This window comes from Tenrec ecaudatus, chromosome 1 (assembly GCF_050624435.1).
Source record: "Tenrec ecaudatus isolate mTenEca1 chromosome 1, mTenEca1.hap1, whole genome shotgun sequence".
NCBI classification, from domain to species: Eukaryota; Metazoa; Chordata; class Mammalia; order Afrosoricida; family Tenrecidae; genus Tenrec; species Tenrec ecaudatus.
In genome coordinates this window covers 23,097,151-23,111,250 of record NC_134530.1, presented here as the reverse complement: position 1 = coordinate 23,111,250, position 14,100 = coordinate 23,097,151, and the positions used below count along the sequence as shown (strand labels likewise).

The window sequence follows — 14,100 nt, the reverse complement described above, 5'->3', positions numbered from 1 at the left end:
GCATCTCCAGCGGTGTGGGGTCAGGGCTGGGGTATAGGGAAGGATGGGCCCGCTGGACTTCCTGGAAGGTGGTGGTGGTAATGAGAGGTGGTGTTTTGAGGAATGCATAGGAGTTTGTCAGGCAAAGGAGAACCGCGTGCAAAGGCCCTGGGGTAGAAATGAGAAGCGAGTGGCCCAACCTTGCTTAGGTATTTCAAATCCTTTCCTCCTCCGCTCCCGTCCCTCTCCCAGCAATATTTCCACGCGGGCGGCGTCGGCCTCAAAAAGACCTTTCTGGAGAAGAGCCCGGACCTGCAGTCCCTGCGCTACGCGCTGTCCCTTTACACACAGGCCACCGACCTGCTCATCAAGACCTTCGTGCAGACGCAGGCAGCCCAGGGTAAGGGGGCTGCGGCCGGCTCGCTCTGCTAGCCCAGCCCAACCCGAAGCCAATGCTCGCCCTTCTGTGGCCTCATGGGTTGGGCAGTCCTGGACAGCGCCTGACAACTGCGGGGCGCGCCCTGGAGTCTCGGAGAAGTCCTGGGCCTATGACGTCATAGGACCAGGGGATGATTGTCATCTCGGCTGGGTTGGGGAGTGATTGACAGCTCCGGGCGGGAGTGCCTTCTGAGAATGTGGGGGCTAACGCTAACCACGCCCGTGATTGGAAAATGATTGACAACTCCGGGGGCGGGACTTCTACGTCATTGGCTCCAAGAACAGTTCCTAGCTCTGGGGTGGGCAGTCCCTGAGAGGTTTGGGGGCCAGCTCTGGGCGGGACCTCTGACGTCATGTGGCTAAGGATCCGTAGGACACCCCCACCACCACCTGCCTCATAATCTTCTCTCTCTTCCCTCTGTCCCCCGTCTTTCTCCGAGCAACCTCCCAGCAGCTGGGGCTGGGGGACAGGACCCCGAGGTCCTCTCCTCTCCCTGGGGACCCTCTCTTCTTCACAGTTGTCCCCAAAGGGTGCTGTTCACAAGGGGGGCGCCCTGGAAACTGGAGGTAGGGGAGAGTCTGGGGGGAGCCCCGCTGCTCGAACCCCGACTCAGTCTCCTGGGGCCCTCCCGGAGCCACAGGGTTCCCGCGCTCAGCTCCCTGGCTTTGCGCGTCACCAGCGTCGCCCTGAAGCGGGAGGCCGTCTGTCCGCCTGTCGTCTGCCGCTGACGTTTCTCTCTCTCTTGTTTTTCCTCCCTCTCATTCGCCGACCCCCTCCGCGCCTCCCCTGCTCCCCCCACGCACTCGCCCCTCCATCCTCTCGCTCTTCTGTCTCTCCGCCCCCTCCCCGCCCGCTCTCTCCTCCCCTGATTAGTCCATGGTGGCAAAGGGACTAGGTTTACCCTTAGTGAAGAAATTTATCCTGAGAAGGGTACGTGCCCCCGCCGCCCGCCCGCTGCGCACGGTGCCCGGTGCCTGCGCCCCTCCCGGCTCCCCGGCTAGTAAAAGGCCCGTCCTTCCTCCTCCCCGGCCCGCCCGCGGACCGGGACCGCGCTGCGAGGCGGAAGGACGGGGTGCTGGTTCCGTCCCGGGAAGGAGAGGCGACTGGAGACGACCCTGTCCTCTCTAGGCGCGTCTTTTCGTTCAGATCCTGGTCCCCCGACGAGCTGTCTGTGCGGTCAAGAGCGGGGCTTTGATCCGAACCGGCCCACCCTCTGGCCTCAGTCTCCTCATCTGTGAAATGGGGGCTCTCATGAGCCGGATCTCAGGGTTTTACCTTTAAGATTAGGCGAGTTCTTAGCCAGTGGTCTGCTCCCAACGTGGTGTGAGGATTACTACAGGAGCCCTGGGTGGTGCAGAGGATTAAGCGCGGGGTTTTGTGCTTCCAATTGGCCGAGGGTGCCTCGGAATAAAGGGCTGGTGATCTGCTTCCTTGAAAAGGCAACGAGGCACAGTTTGCTCTGCGCATGCTTGTGGGCCTGAGTCAGAACCCACTCCACAGCCACTATCGACAGCAGTGTTGTTTCAATATCTTAGGTCACTTTTCCCAGGATAGAAGAAAACAATGAACATTTATAGCAGGCACTGAATGCACTGGCTAAGAATTATTCCAAACGTTCGGCCCAACTGCCCCGTGGGGTGGGGGAGGAGGTGGATCCCTCCACAGATGAGGATACTGAGTCACAGGGGTCTGAGGCCACTTGCCCAAGGAGGCTGTTTCCCTGTGGGTGGGGCCAGAGAGTTGGGGAGTGGGGTTTTGGGAAACAGAGATACACAGACCGCCCTTCCCCTTGGAGCCAGCAAAGCACGGGATGGGGGCGCCCAGCACTGCCCCCCTCCCTCCTTCTTACTAGCTTTGGCCTTGGTCTGACCCCTCACCTGACCCACCACTGCCCAACTCCACCTTGGCACCCCCAGTCTGGCCCGGATTGAGCTTGCTGCAAAGCATCGGCCTGGGAGGTGGGGGGGAGGGGCGGTGAGGCTGAGCATGCTACTGGTGGGGGTGGGGCAGACACCTGAGATAGCCAAGAAGGTGGCTGGGTATAGGCAGTGAAGATGGGGGGCATGCACCCCAGTACCAAGGTGATGGGGTCTCTGAGCCTCCCCGTCCCCTAGCCTCAGTCACTTCCAGTCTAGCGTGAGGTAACCTGGATCAACCTTGGAACCTTGGACCTATCCAACCCCCATCCCCACTTGCCCTCTGTTCCTCTACCCATGCATGTGGGGTTCCAGGCGTGGGGCGTTGAGGAGGGGAGGAAGGGAGGGAGGTGCTGGCAGTCACAGGTCCTCAGGCCTAACAGCATGTGTTTCCTGCAGTCACAGAGGGAGGGTTGAGGACAGATACCATTCAGCTGCCCCTTCAATCCCAACCCGCAAGACAGAGTGAACCAGTGAGGCTCTTGGTGGCTGAGAACAGGGGAATGCCTCGTCCTGGTTGGGGCAGATGAGGGAATCTTATGGAAGCAAAAGGTCTAGAACCGAGAGGCCGGGGGCCGGCACAAAAGAGGAAGATGCGTTATGGAGATGGATGGGCCCGGTGGCTACCACAATGGACTCCAATGTGATCAAGATTGTGAGCATGGTCCAGGCCCCGTGGTGTTTCATTCCGTTGTAGTGGCGGGGTGGGGGCTGGGGGTCAGCCCGGACTTGATGGCCCTTCAGAACAACAACAGAACGGAAAGACTAGACATCAGCAACCACTTGATCCAGAACCTCAGAAGGTACCACCCAGCATTGATCTCAACTGTTCAGCGCCAGATTCTGGGCCGGGGGACACAAAGGGCTAGGAAGAGTCGATGTCAAGGAGTTGGATTTAAGACGGGTGGTGGTCTCTCTTTATAGGATCTTTCAGGAAGGTGGCGGGAAGGAATGGGACAGGTGGTGGGAAAGCTGTTCTAACCGCCAAAGCGGGGACTTGCCGAGGAAAAGAAGGTTCTTGAGCGGGTCCACGCCCGTTCTTTCATGTGTAGGAAGTGCAGGGGGTCTTGGCTTTTCTGCGAGGAAGTCTCACGTGAATGTGAGTGTAGAGAATAGTTGTTAAATAAGGTGTATAGGTGGAAAGACTAGCCTGTTCTGGTTGTTTCTGGTTGAGGTTACGAACTCACTTTTCACCCCCGTTGGGTAGAGAAAAAGCCGTGGAAGTTTCAACATCGCCCCCTCCCACGTCGCACCCACCTGCTGCCTAAAGATGGAGACGCTACTAATTTCTGCCAAAATGGCAGGGACGAGTCCTATTGGTTTGGCTTGGGGCACATGGCCACCCTTGAGCCAATCACTGTAGTATGGACAGAGGCTGCTCTGATGGGGGGCTTGTGGTTCATTTATCCTGCAGCCAGGCTAAGGCGCCCTCTTGGCGTAGTAGGTTACAAGGGGCTGCTAACCACAAGGTGAGCAGTTCAAATGCACCAGCTGCTCCAAGAGAGAAAGATGAGGCTTTCGGCTCCCATAAAGCAACCCACAGGAGCAGTTCGCCCCTGCCTTAAGAGAGTGACCTTGAGTCAGTGGACTGGATAGCCATGAGGGAGGGAAGTGGGGTTGGAGGCACCTGTCCTACCTGAACACCTACCTCTTAGGTGAGGGTGGGGCATTCCTATGCAGACAGTGGCGATTCTCTGTTGGAAGCATAACCCAGTGAGGACAAGTTAAAGAACACAATTCCTACAAGCTGTTCGCTTCCAGGGGTGATCAGATCCAGGGTCTGGATCAGAGTTAGAGCAAGTGGAGGGAGACAGCGCCTAACGGGTCCGAGAAAGGACTTTGATTATGACAGAGGGCGATGGGTGCTATGGGAAGCTTTTGAGCAGAGCAGGGACATGATCTTTCTAAATAAAACAAGGGATTCCAAAAAGTCCGTGGAGGAAATTCCATGCTGTTTTCCTTCCTTGTTTCCATGGACTTTTGAAGCCCCTTGGTAGTCCTCTGGTGTGAGGAGTGTCTGAGACAGGAGCAGGGCGGAAGCAAGGAGATAAGGGAGGGGGCTATGAAGGACCGATGGAAATGTCCCCACAGGCTCCAGGTTCAAACCAGGGTCTCAGCCGTGTCCCTCCTTTCCTTGTTGGTTCCACGGCGCCTTGACTTTCTGTGGCCTGTTAGCGGATCCTCATAGAGGGTTTGTGCTCCTCACGTGCATGTCTGCATCTTCCCTGCACTTTGCGGAACTCAGAAGTGATTAGACTTAGGATCCATCCGACTGTGGCATGACCTCAACTGATGGAACATTACATCATATCTCGTGGAAGGTGATCACATGCCATTTCATTACATTACACGTGTGTGGAAGGTGATTCCAAAGGCTCCTGCAGGAGCCCAGGTGAGTGATGGTGGGAAGGAGGCAGATCCAGATGGAGGCCGAGCAGGTGGGGGAGATGATGGCTACCCGTGGAAGGGAGAGCATCCTCTTGGCTTTGTCATTGCAACAGCACTTTGAGGGAGAATGAAAACAAAGCAGGGGGCCCGGACAAAGGTGTGGGGCACGCTGACACTTTCAGGACCCCCAACAGAGAAGGAACTGACCAAGGCGGGTGAGCTGCAGTGGCTGATGTGGTAGGTGAAAGACGGTAGCATCGAAGCCAAGAAAAGAAACTGAGGCACAGGAGGAAGCCAGGGTGCCAACAGCTGCAGAGGTGGTGTGCAAGATGACAAGGTGGAAGTCATCGAATGAGGGGAAGGCAGACAGATGGGCCTAGGCCCAAAGAGGTTAAGGCATCTGCCCCATATCACACAGGAAGAGGGAGAGAGGCCAGAACCTGGGATTCTTAGAGCCCCCACGAGCACCTCCCTTCCCAGCCCCCCTCAGTGCCACACTCTGTTAGGGCTGATGACCAGGTGCTGCCAGCATGGGGTGGAGTCGGGTGGTGGTCTTAGTTCCCCCTCCCCCCCCCCCCCGGTGAGTGGGGAAGAAGAGGGCTTACGCCAGCACCCTCCTGCCTTGGCCAGGCTCGGGCGTGGATGATCCTGTGGGTGAAGTGTCGGTCCACGTGGAGGTCTTCACACACCCCGGAACCGGCGAGCACAAAGTCACAGTGAAAGGTGAGGGGCCGGCAATCGGTCAACGTGAGGAGGGGTGCGGGCTCCGTCCTCCTTCCATTCAAAGACAGGGACCCCAACTCAAACTGGCTGAAGCAAGGGGCGGGGGGAGGGGGGGATCTCTCATGGCCCATGAAATGGAAATGGTCAGAAGTCAACCCAGCTGAGGCATCAGGCATGGCTGGATCCAGACTTGGTGGATGCCATCTCTCTCGGCTTGGCTTTTTTATTTTTTGGCTTTTCTCGTGAATTAAGGGCCCTGGTGGCATTGTGCTTATGCGTTCGGCTACCTGCAAGGTCTGCTGTTCACAACCACCAGCTCCTCCTTTCTCCACAGGAGAAAGTCAGGGTTTTCTACTCCAGTAAAGAGTTAGCGTCTCAGAAACTCACGGGGCCAGTTCTACCCTGTCCTATGGGGTCACTATGCATAAGGATCGACTCTATGCCAGTGGGTTTGGGGGGATATAGGCTGGGTGCTTGTAACCCAGCCCTGAAATAATGCCTTTCTCTGGCTGGTACAAGTGGTTAAGCAGCTGAGCTGCTCACCGAAAGGTCAGAGGTTGGAGTTCACTCTGAGAGGCCTCCGAAGAAAGGTCTAGCAATTGACTTCTGGGGAAGCACCCCGTGGAAACCCTCCAGGGGATGCCCAGGGGATCACAGGGAGCTAGCGTCCACTCTCTGGCAACTGGCTTGCTTTCTCCTGGAGTGACCATACAAGCACAGTTTGCCTAGAGCTGAAGTGTAGGCTCTGCAGTCCTGGGCATCCAAACCCTCTTCCATCTTGCCGTGTGACCCTCGGTGCATGCTCCTTCTCTGTGGGGTTCATGGGGAGCCCTGGGGGTATAGAGGTTGTGCTTTGGGCTGAGATCTGCCAGGTGAGCCATTTGAGACCACCAGTTTCTCCACGGGAGAAGGATGGGGCTTTCTACTCCCAGAAACACACATGGTCCCAGAAACTCAAAGGGGCGGTTCTACTGTTCCCTAGAGGGCCGCTGTGAATTGACACCAACTTGGTGGCAGGGAGTTTTCTGGGGTCTCACAGCGCTCAGGCCCATGCACCCTTCCAACCTGCAGCCAGGAGCGGGAAGAAGTGTAAGACCCACACCCAGGTTATTAACCGCCCCCCGCCCTCCAGAAATTCAGACAGCCCTTCCTTTCACCTCCTTGACCAGAACTCACACGGCTGCATTTGGCTGCAGGGCTTGCTGGGAAATGTAGTCTTTGTTTCAGATTGGCTTTGAAAACCACAGATGTGCCTCCTCCTCTGTGACCCTGACTAGCCTTACCTTCCTCTGTCCTGCCCAGTGGTGGCCGCCAATGACCTCAAGTGGCAGACTTCCGGCATCTTCCGGCCATTCATTGAGGTCAACATTATTGGACCCCAACTCAGCGACAAGAAGCGCAAGTTTGCCACCAAGTCCAAGAACAACAGCTGGGCCCCCAAGTACAACGAGAGCTTCCAGTTGTGAGTGTGGGCATGCTTTGGCACTGAAGGGGGGGGTGTGTGGACATGCAGGAGGGATGTTTGAGGGGCCTGGGATACGAGAGGAACATGGGGGGCGGGCACAGGAGTGACATCCAAAGTAAATGGTGAGCACCCTGCAGGGCAGGCAGGTCCCCCAGAGGTGGTGAGTGTGATAAGGGGGCTGAGGTGGTGATGAGGAGGCTTTTGTAGTTATGAAAGGAATCTGAGCAGAGGGGAGACGGTGGAGATTCTGGGCTGGTTAAGAGACATAGATGGTCATAATTGGTTGGGAGAGAGATTTTGGGGGCATGGGACAAGGCTGGGGTCGTATAGGGATGAGGACTTCTGGGGAAGTATTAAAAACGGCATGGGGGCGGGGGCTCTGAGCTCCTCCTCTAAGTACACAAGGGGGAGAGAGACTCTAGATCAACAGCCTAAGGCAGATTCCTATCAGGGGATGATCAGACACCCCCTCCCACTCCCCCCCTTCCCCGCACACTTTCCAATCTTTTTAACAACTCTGAGCCAGCTGTCCGTCTCAGACATTCCACTTCTCTGTTGGATTCCATCTCATTCCTTACAGAGGCCAAAAACTGACAGCCCACACTCACAGTTATGGATTAGGGAAGCAGCAGAATACAATTCAGGCTCAGGAACGATTCAGGATACAGTTCTTTGGTCAAAATAGCATTTCAGCCATCTCCACAAGCAAACATTTCCCTGGCCAGCTGGCCTCTGCTCTACTCAGAAAGGATTACAAAACTCGGGGCTCCACTAATAAGTACCCTGGGGTACTCTACTCTGCCAGTATTCCTTGGCCCCAAGGAAACCCACTGTGCCATCTCCTGCTGATCTCCTGGCCAATTTCTCCATCTCTGCTTCCTGCCATCCCACACTGGCTCTGTACCTGGCCTTACAACTCTGCCTCCTCCTGGGCCAAGGGGGTTTTCAGGGCAAGGCTCCCAAGTTCAAAGGATGTACTCCACTCCTCAGTCTTTTTTCTAGATAAATTGAGGTCCCCTCTGTCAGTCTCCAGGATGGTTCATTTGAAGCCTAGCTAGATGGTAAACTGAACCCCTTGTTAGGGTTCCATATGCCTTATTTGCATGGTCCCACACCAACAAGGGTCTCATGCACTTTATTTGAATTATTAGCAAGATATCCAATCCCCTTGGTGAGCCCCAAGCACCTCATCTGCATAGTCCTGCCCAGGCATCTGGTGGGAGTCACAAAGCAATGGTGAGAATGGCCATGGAGAAAAGACCCATCCAACTTCAAGAAGTGAGGTTCCTGGTGGGCAGGAGGGAGTTTGGGTCTAGAAGGAACTGGGGACCTGAAGAACATAAATAAACTCAAAATAACTCAGTGCCATTAAGTCAATTCTGGCTCACAGCGACCCTATAGGACAAGGTAAAACTGCTCCTGTGGGTTTCAGAGTCTGGAACTCTTCACAGGAATAGAAAGGCTCATCTTTCTCAGAGCTGGTGGTTTCGAACTGCTGACCTTGTGGTTAGCAGCCCATGTAACCACTACACCACCAGGGCTCCTGAAAGACACACATTATACAGGATTTATTGGGGGTAGGTTACCTGGTTTGGGGGTTGGGGTCCTCAGGCCCAGCCGTGTTGGGAATGCTTTTGAGGAAAATTAGTAAGGAAGGGGTAAGTGTTTTGTTTGGGCCATGGAGTAGGGGGAGGGGGGAAGGCAGAGAGGGCATGAGTGTAGACAGCTCAGGTGCAGATAAGTCAAGGCATGAAGTAATGAGGGAAGGGTCACTTGGGATGGAGAAGTTGGCTGGCAGTGATGGGTGTGGGCCAGCAGGTGTGTCCCCAGCCAGTCGCTGGTAGTATCTACCAGCTGTCGTCAGGAATATGAATGCAGTTCCCTAAGAGCTGGGCCAGCCTATGGGAAGGTCATGGGGTGGAGTCACCTAGTGTAGGTGTGGCCTAGAGCAGATGTGAGAGACAAGGGTCACCTGGCTTGGTGTAGGGCCCTCCGTGTGCTGGCAGTCACCAGGCAGAGGTGTGCTTTAGCACGGCACGGGTGTACAGTCAAGCCCAAGGTTCTAAAAGAATTACTTGGAGTGGTGGATGAGGGCTGCAATCACTTGGTTGTGGGCGTGGCCCAGTAATTGGGGGTTGTGGTCGCCTGGGGCAGGGACTCACCTCATGGGATGTAGGACCTTCCTGGATTTGTGGTTAGCCTAGGACGGAAGGCTGGTCACCGAGGGCTGAAGGTGGCGCCCGTGTCACTCGTGAGGCAAGGTTGGCCTAGAATGAGGTCCTGTGGCTGCAGGACGGGGAGGAGGGAGATCGAGCAAGGGACTTGGGGGCATGGGCACCTGGGGCCGGGCTAGGACACCCCTAGGCTGGGAGATCAAAAGTGAAGTCACCTGAGCAGTCATGATCAAGACCCGGAGATCATCTATATCCTAGTGTAGGTGTGGTGGAGGCACAGGGTGACCTGGGAGGGGAGAAGCGTAGCCTGGCAGGCAGCTAGCGTGCCCGAATGGCTCCTTTGGTGTGGGCGTGGCCATGGAGATCATGGGGCGTGGCCAGTGAGCAGGCATTCCCCTGGTGGGCGTGGTCGTGGAACGGGCATCACCCCGCGGGCGTGGCCCTCACGCCCCTCCTTCCGCAGCTCCCTGAGCGCCGACACGGGCCCCGAGTGCTACGAGCTGCAGGTCTGCGTCAAGGACTACTGCTTCGCCCGCGAGGACCGCACCGTGGGGCTGGCCGTGCTGCAGCTGCGCGAGCTGGCCCAGCGCGGGAGCGCCGCCTGCTGGCTGCCGCTCGGCCGCCGCATCCACATGGACGACACGGGGCTCACGGTGCTGCGCATCCTGTCGCAGCGCAGCAACGACGAGGTGGCCAAGGAATTCGTCAAGCTCAAGTCGGACACGCGCTCCGCCGAGGAGGGCGGCGCCGCGCCTGCGCCGTAGCGCGGGCCAGGTGGGCGACACTGCGCCTGCGTGGAGTGGGCGGGCTGCCCTGCCCCCCGCGTGGGGGCCCCGCAGCCCGGGACACGGAGGCCACGCCCTCAGTCTGCGTGGAGAGCACACGGCGCCTGCGACCTTAACTTAGCCTCCCCTCTGGGGAATTGTGAGAGGAAGTCGCCCCGCCCTCTCGAGGAGGACACGCCCCTAGGGCGTGGGGAAGGAAGAAGGTACATCCCCCTACTTGAGGCCACGCCCCCAGCGCCTAGGGGGCTCGTTTCAAGCTGAGACGCGAGGGCGCCCCGCCCCTTTAGGAAGCCACGCCCCATCCCTTGGAAAAGCCATAAAGACAGGTCCCTAAACCCTTGGGACCCAGACTAATTGCCAAGTATGGAAGTCTCAGTTTCCTGGGTGCCGGGGCCTGGGCAAGGGAGAAAAGGGCTCCCTGAAGCGCCCTTGGGGACTGGATGGCCCAAGATGTGGGTTTGGGGCTCCCCAGGAGAGCTGGAGTCCCGATGTGTGTAGGGGGTAGTGGGAAGGAGCGGATTTCAAAAGCACATGCGCCCATGGCGCCGACACCCTGGGGTCCGAGGAGACGACTCTGGGGCACCCGCGGCACTCAACCCTCTATGCGGGTCCTCCCCTCTTCTCCCCCACATTCCCCGCCCTTCCTCACCATAGAGTTCAACCCACCCATTGGACAGATGGCAAAATATTCCCAGAGTTGCTGGAGACTCCCCTAGGATCCCAGTGCCCCATGAAGGGTGGGCTGAGGCTAGCTGACTCACTTCAGCACCCCATTGCTGCTAACTCCCCCTGAGGGGGGCTTCCCCCTTCCTTACAAGGAGTGGGGATCCTAGGCCGAGGGCCCTACTGCCTCCTTCCTCCTCTAGCTGCCAAGCAAGACCCCTCTTCTCTGCCCTCACCACTGGGATCCCCTGGCCATGAGAAATCCTGACCTCCACTTGAAAGAGAGAGAGGATCCAGGTACCCCCATCCCAGGCTCCCGTCCCACCCGGAACCTTCCTCTCCCGAACCTTCCAGGCAGGAGGGAAAAGAACAGAAAGCAGAAAGAGACCAGAAGTTCTAGGTGTGCGTCGTGTGTATGAAGAATATGCAGTCACCCAGAGCACCTTCTCCAGAATCTCATTCATTCAGACACCCAGGATGCAGGACGCCCCCAGGTTGCGGGCTCCTCCGGCCTGAACCTCTTCTTCCAGCTGGCACTCTTGGGGACACTGCTACAGAGTCAAGGGACCCCACATCTTAGCAGAATCTTTCAGGCAAGTTTCCCAGCTCCTAATGTGTCCATTTGGGAGGGAGCTCCGATGGTACAACGCTGAAGCTCGTGGCTGCTCACTCCCATGGGAGGAAGGCCTGGCAACCTGCTCCTTTAAAGATTTCAGCTTAGGAAACGCCACGGGGCAGTTCTGCTCTGTCACGTAGTGGAGTCATTTTGAGTCGGAATTGGCCAGTTTTGCATGGTTTCTGTTGGGCTCCAGGTCCTGTGTGCTGCCCGGGATCTACATAGAAGCTTGTGATGGATTCCTTCTGGACTGTGCTTGATGCTCAGGAGATATTAACTGGGGGCAAGGATGGGGTGGGGGCAGGAAGCTGGGATGAAGAGTGGCTGGGGTCATGGAAGCAGGGTGGATGGCTTAGGTTGGGGGAGTGGACGGTGAGAAGGAACTCTCATTCAAAAGAGAACCCCCAAAAGGTTGGCAGTTAGAGCCCACTCATGGGGCACCTTGAAAGAGAAGCCTGGAAATCTGCTGCGAAAGGTCCCAGCGTGAACACGATGGGGCCAGTTCTACTGTGACCCGTGAGCCAGGCCCAGCGTGATTGGTGGACACAGGTGGTCTAGTTTTCCAGGTGATCTGTATGTCCCAGAAGGCCCCTAGGAGGTGAGTCCTCACATGGGACAGGGGGCTCCAGCGAGAGACAGGCTGGATGAGCGTGAGAGGGGAGCTTAAGAACTGAAGGGCAGAAGACATAAGATCCCAACTAAGAGGGTGGTGAGAGCTCAGGGTTGAGAGGACCAGCAAGACCCAGAGGTGAGATGTGCTCTGAGGTGGCCCTTGAAGAATGGTTGTTGAGGCAGCCAAGATTCTTAGGGAATGGCTGCGTGCCTGTGTGTGTGTGTGTTCACACATGTATGTGGCATGTGAGGAGTATTCCCAGCACTGGCTTCAGTCACACAGGTGGAGCCTTGGGAATAGATATTGAATACCTTTCTGACTCCCAGGTTAGAAGTGTGTCATAAAATCTCTCCCTTTGTTCATTCGCAGAAAACTCCTATTCATCCTTCAAAACCCGCCACAAATGTCCCTTCCAGTAGGAAGTCCTGCCCACCTCTTGATCAGGGTGCTCTCAGCCTCTGTCCTCTCTCTGGCCCAGATTGGACTCCAGGAGCCTGGGGATGTCTATGTCCAGCTCTGTTTTTACCATATTGGGCATGAGGTCTCTTGGGAATCCCAATTTCACCCAGCACACAGTGGTCACAGAAGGGTGGCAGGGAGGGTTTATCTCATTGCATCATATTGAGGAATCTGCGTGTGCTCCGTGCCCCCACACTCATCTCTCTGTTCCAGCCACCCCTTCCCACATGGGCTTGAGCACAGATTAGGGTCCAGGCTGGCAGGCTGGCCACAGGCCACAGAGCAGAGCAAGAGGAGAAGGAAGGCAGTTGGGAGGCCAGGGGGCTAGAGGGGGGCTTCAACAGCGGGCTCTTGTTTAGGAACAGCAGGTTCCAGTAAGGATCAGGGGTCCCCTGAGGCTTTGAGCACCTTGTCTGGGCTTTCACCACCTTGTCCGTGCCCAGGGGTCTCAGGTGAACCGGAACCCAGTTGGGGCTCTGGGCTGCGTGTGGACCTTGCTTTATGCAGGGAGCTAGCCTCAGAGTTCCACAGATCAGGGCTGGGGATCCAGGGGCATCAGCCCGTGGGAGGAGTTGGTTCAGAGAGACTCCTGGGACAAAAGGCCAGAGACACAGAGGGGAATACTCAACCAACGAGGAGGAGAGAGAAAGAAGAGTAAGGGATGAGTTGAAACGTGGAGAGAAGCAGAGACGGAGAAGCAGAGTCCCAAGGGAGGACGGGCTTCTGACCCCCACAGCCCTAGCAGGCGGTCCTCCAAGAAACACCACCAAAACCACAAGCCCAGAATCCCATATGTGAGGTGGTGCCAACTGCCCCCCAACTCCTCCTGAGACTGAAACCTCACCCACCGTGCCCCCTCAGCGATGCAAAAAACTCCACACCCAGCCAGAGACCCTGGGAACCCCCTGGCCGGGGCCGCAGAGACCTCCTGTCCAGTCCCAACTGCCCTCCCAGCCCCTTTGCAGATGGGGGCATGGGGTGGAGGGGGCAGAAGGGGGACAGCCCCAACTCGCTCCAAGTCTGCTGCCAGAGGGGTAGAAGAGACATGAGGGGGTGTCTTGGGTCTATCTCGACTCCCCCACCTCTTCCTCTGGGCACCCCTCCCACCACCTGTCCCCCGGGCACCTCCTCTTTCGTCAAGGACCAAAGCTGTCTTCGCTGACACGTGTTGCTTTGCTCTCTTTGCCTTTTCTTCATTTAAAGAGAGCCACCAAGTTGATGGTGTTGAATAAGAACCGCTCCCCCTTTCCCCTTCCCCCAGCCCTAGGGGCTTCTTTGAGACACAGGGTCCTGGCAAAGGGTCCCTCATGCTTCCTGGCCACACAGGCAGTGGGGCACCTAGACCCTACCCCGACCCTCACTGACTCCCCAACCCCTTCAGTCCTGCCGTCCAGGGAGGCAGCCTGGCCGCGCCCCTTCTCTTCGCATGTGATTGCAAATGTGAACTCAAAACACCGGTTTTGGTTTTTAATCCACCCATGTCGGTCTGGCGCCCCCCCCCGGCGCCCCCATTTATCTGTAAATATGTGACTTGGAACAAACGTCTCAAACAAACCAGAAGTGGTCACGGGTGCATGGTGTTGAGCTGTTTTGCACTATTCTGACTTTTTGGTCTCTGTAAAAACATTTTATGAACAGCAGACATTAAACGGAGATAAAGCACACAGCTGCATGGATCCAGGGACCTTCTTTCGTTCTCCCATCAGCTAGGGTGTGTGTGTGGGGGGGGGCACCCACTCTGCACAGGTGCCGTTCTCACCGTAAATGCCCACTAACCCAGCTGATCCCCGGCTGGCACCATCCCCATCTTACAGAAAAGAAAACTGAGGCCCAAGGGGCCAAACCTCTGGACTTCAGCTGGCACGGACGGGTAGGGGCGG

The 14,100-nt window shown here is 57.0% G+C and overlaps 1 protein-coding gene across 3 annotated transcripts in view; it reads left to right on the top strand.

Annotated features, from left to right (window-relative positions):
• Window positions 1-13,868, top strand: part of UNC13A (unc-13 homolog A) — a 76,259-nt gene extending 62,391 nt beyond the window's left edge. For all 3 annotated transcript variants that reach the window (XM_075548860.1, XM_075548865.1, XM_075548854.1), the window contains 4 exons: window positions 232-379; window positions 5,353-5,445; window positions 6,748-6,907; window positions 9,548-13,868. In XM_075548860.1, coding sequence (XP_075404975.1) covers window positions 232-379; window positions 5,353-5,445; window positions 6,748-6,907; window positions 9,548-9,848 — 702 coding nt within the window. In that variant the 3' untranslated portion in view covers window positions 9,849-13,868. The remainder of the gene's footprint in view (window positions 1-231; window positions 380-5,352; window positions 5,446-6,747; window positions 6,908-9,547) is intronic.
• Window positions 13,869-14,100: the final 232 nt, after the last annotated feature.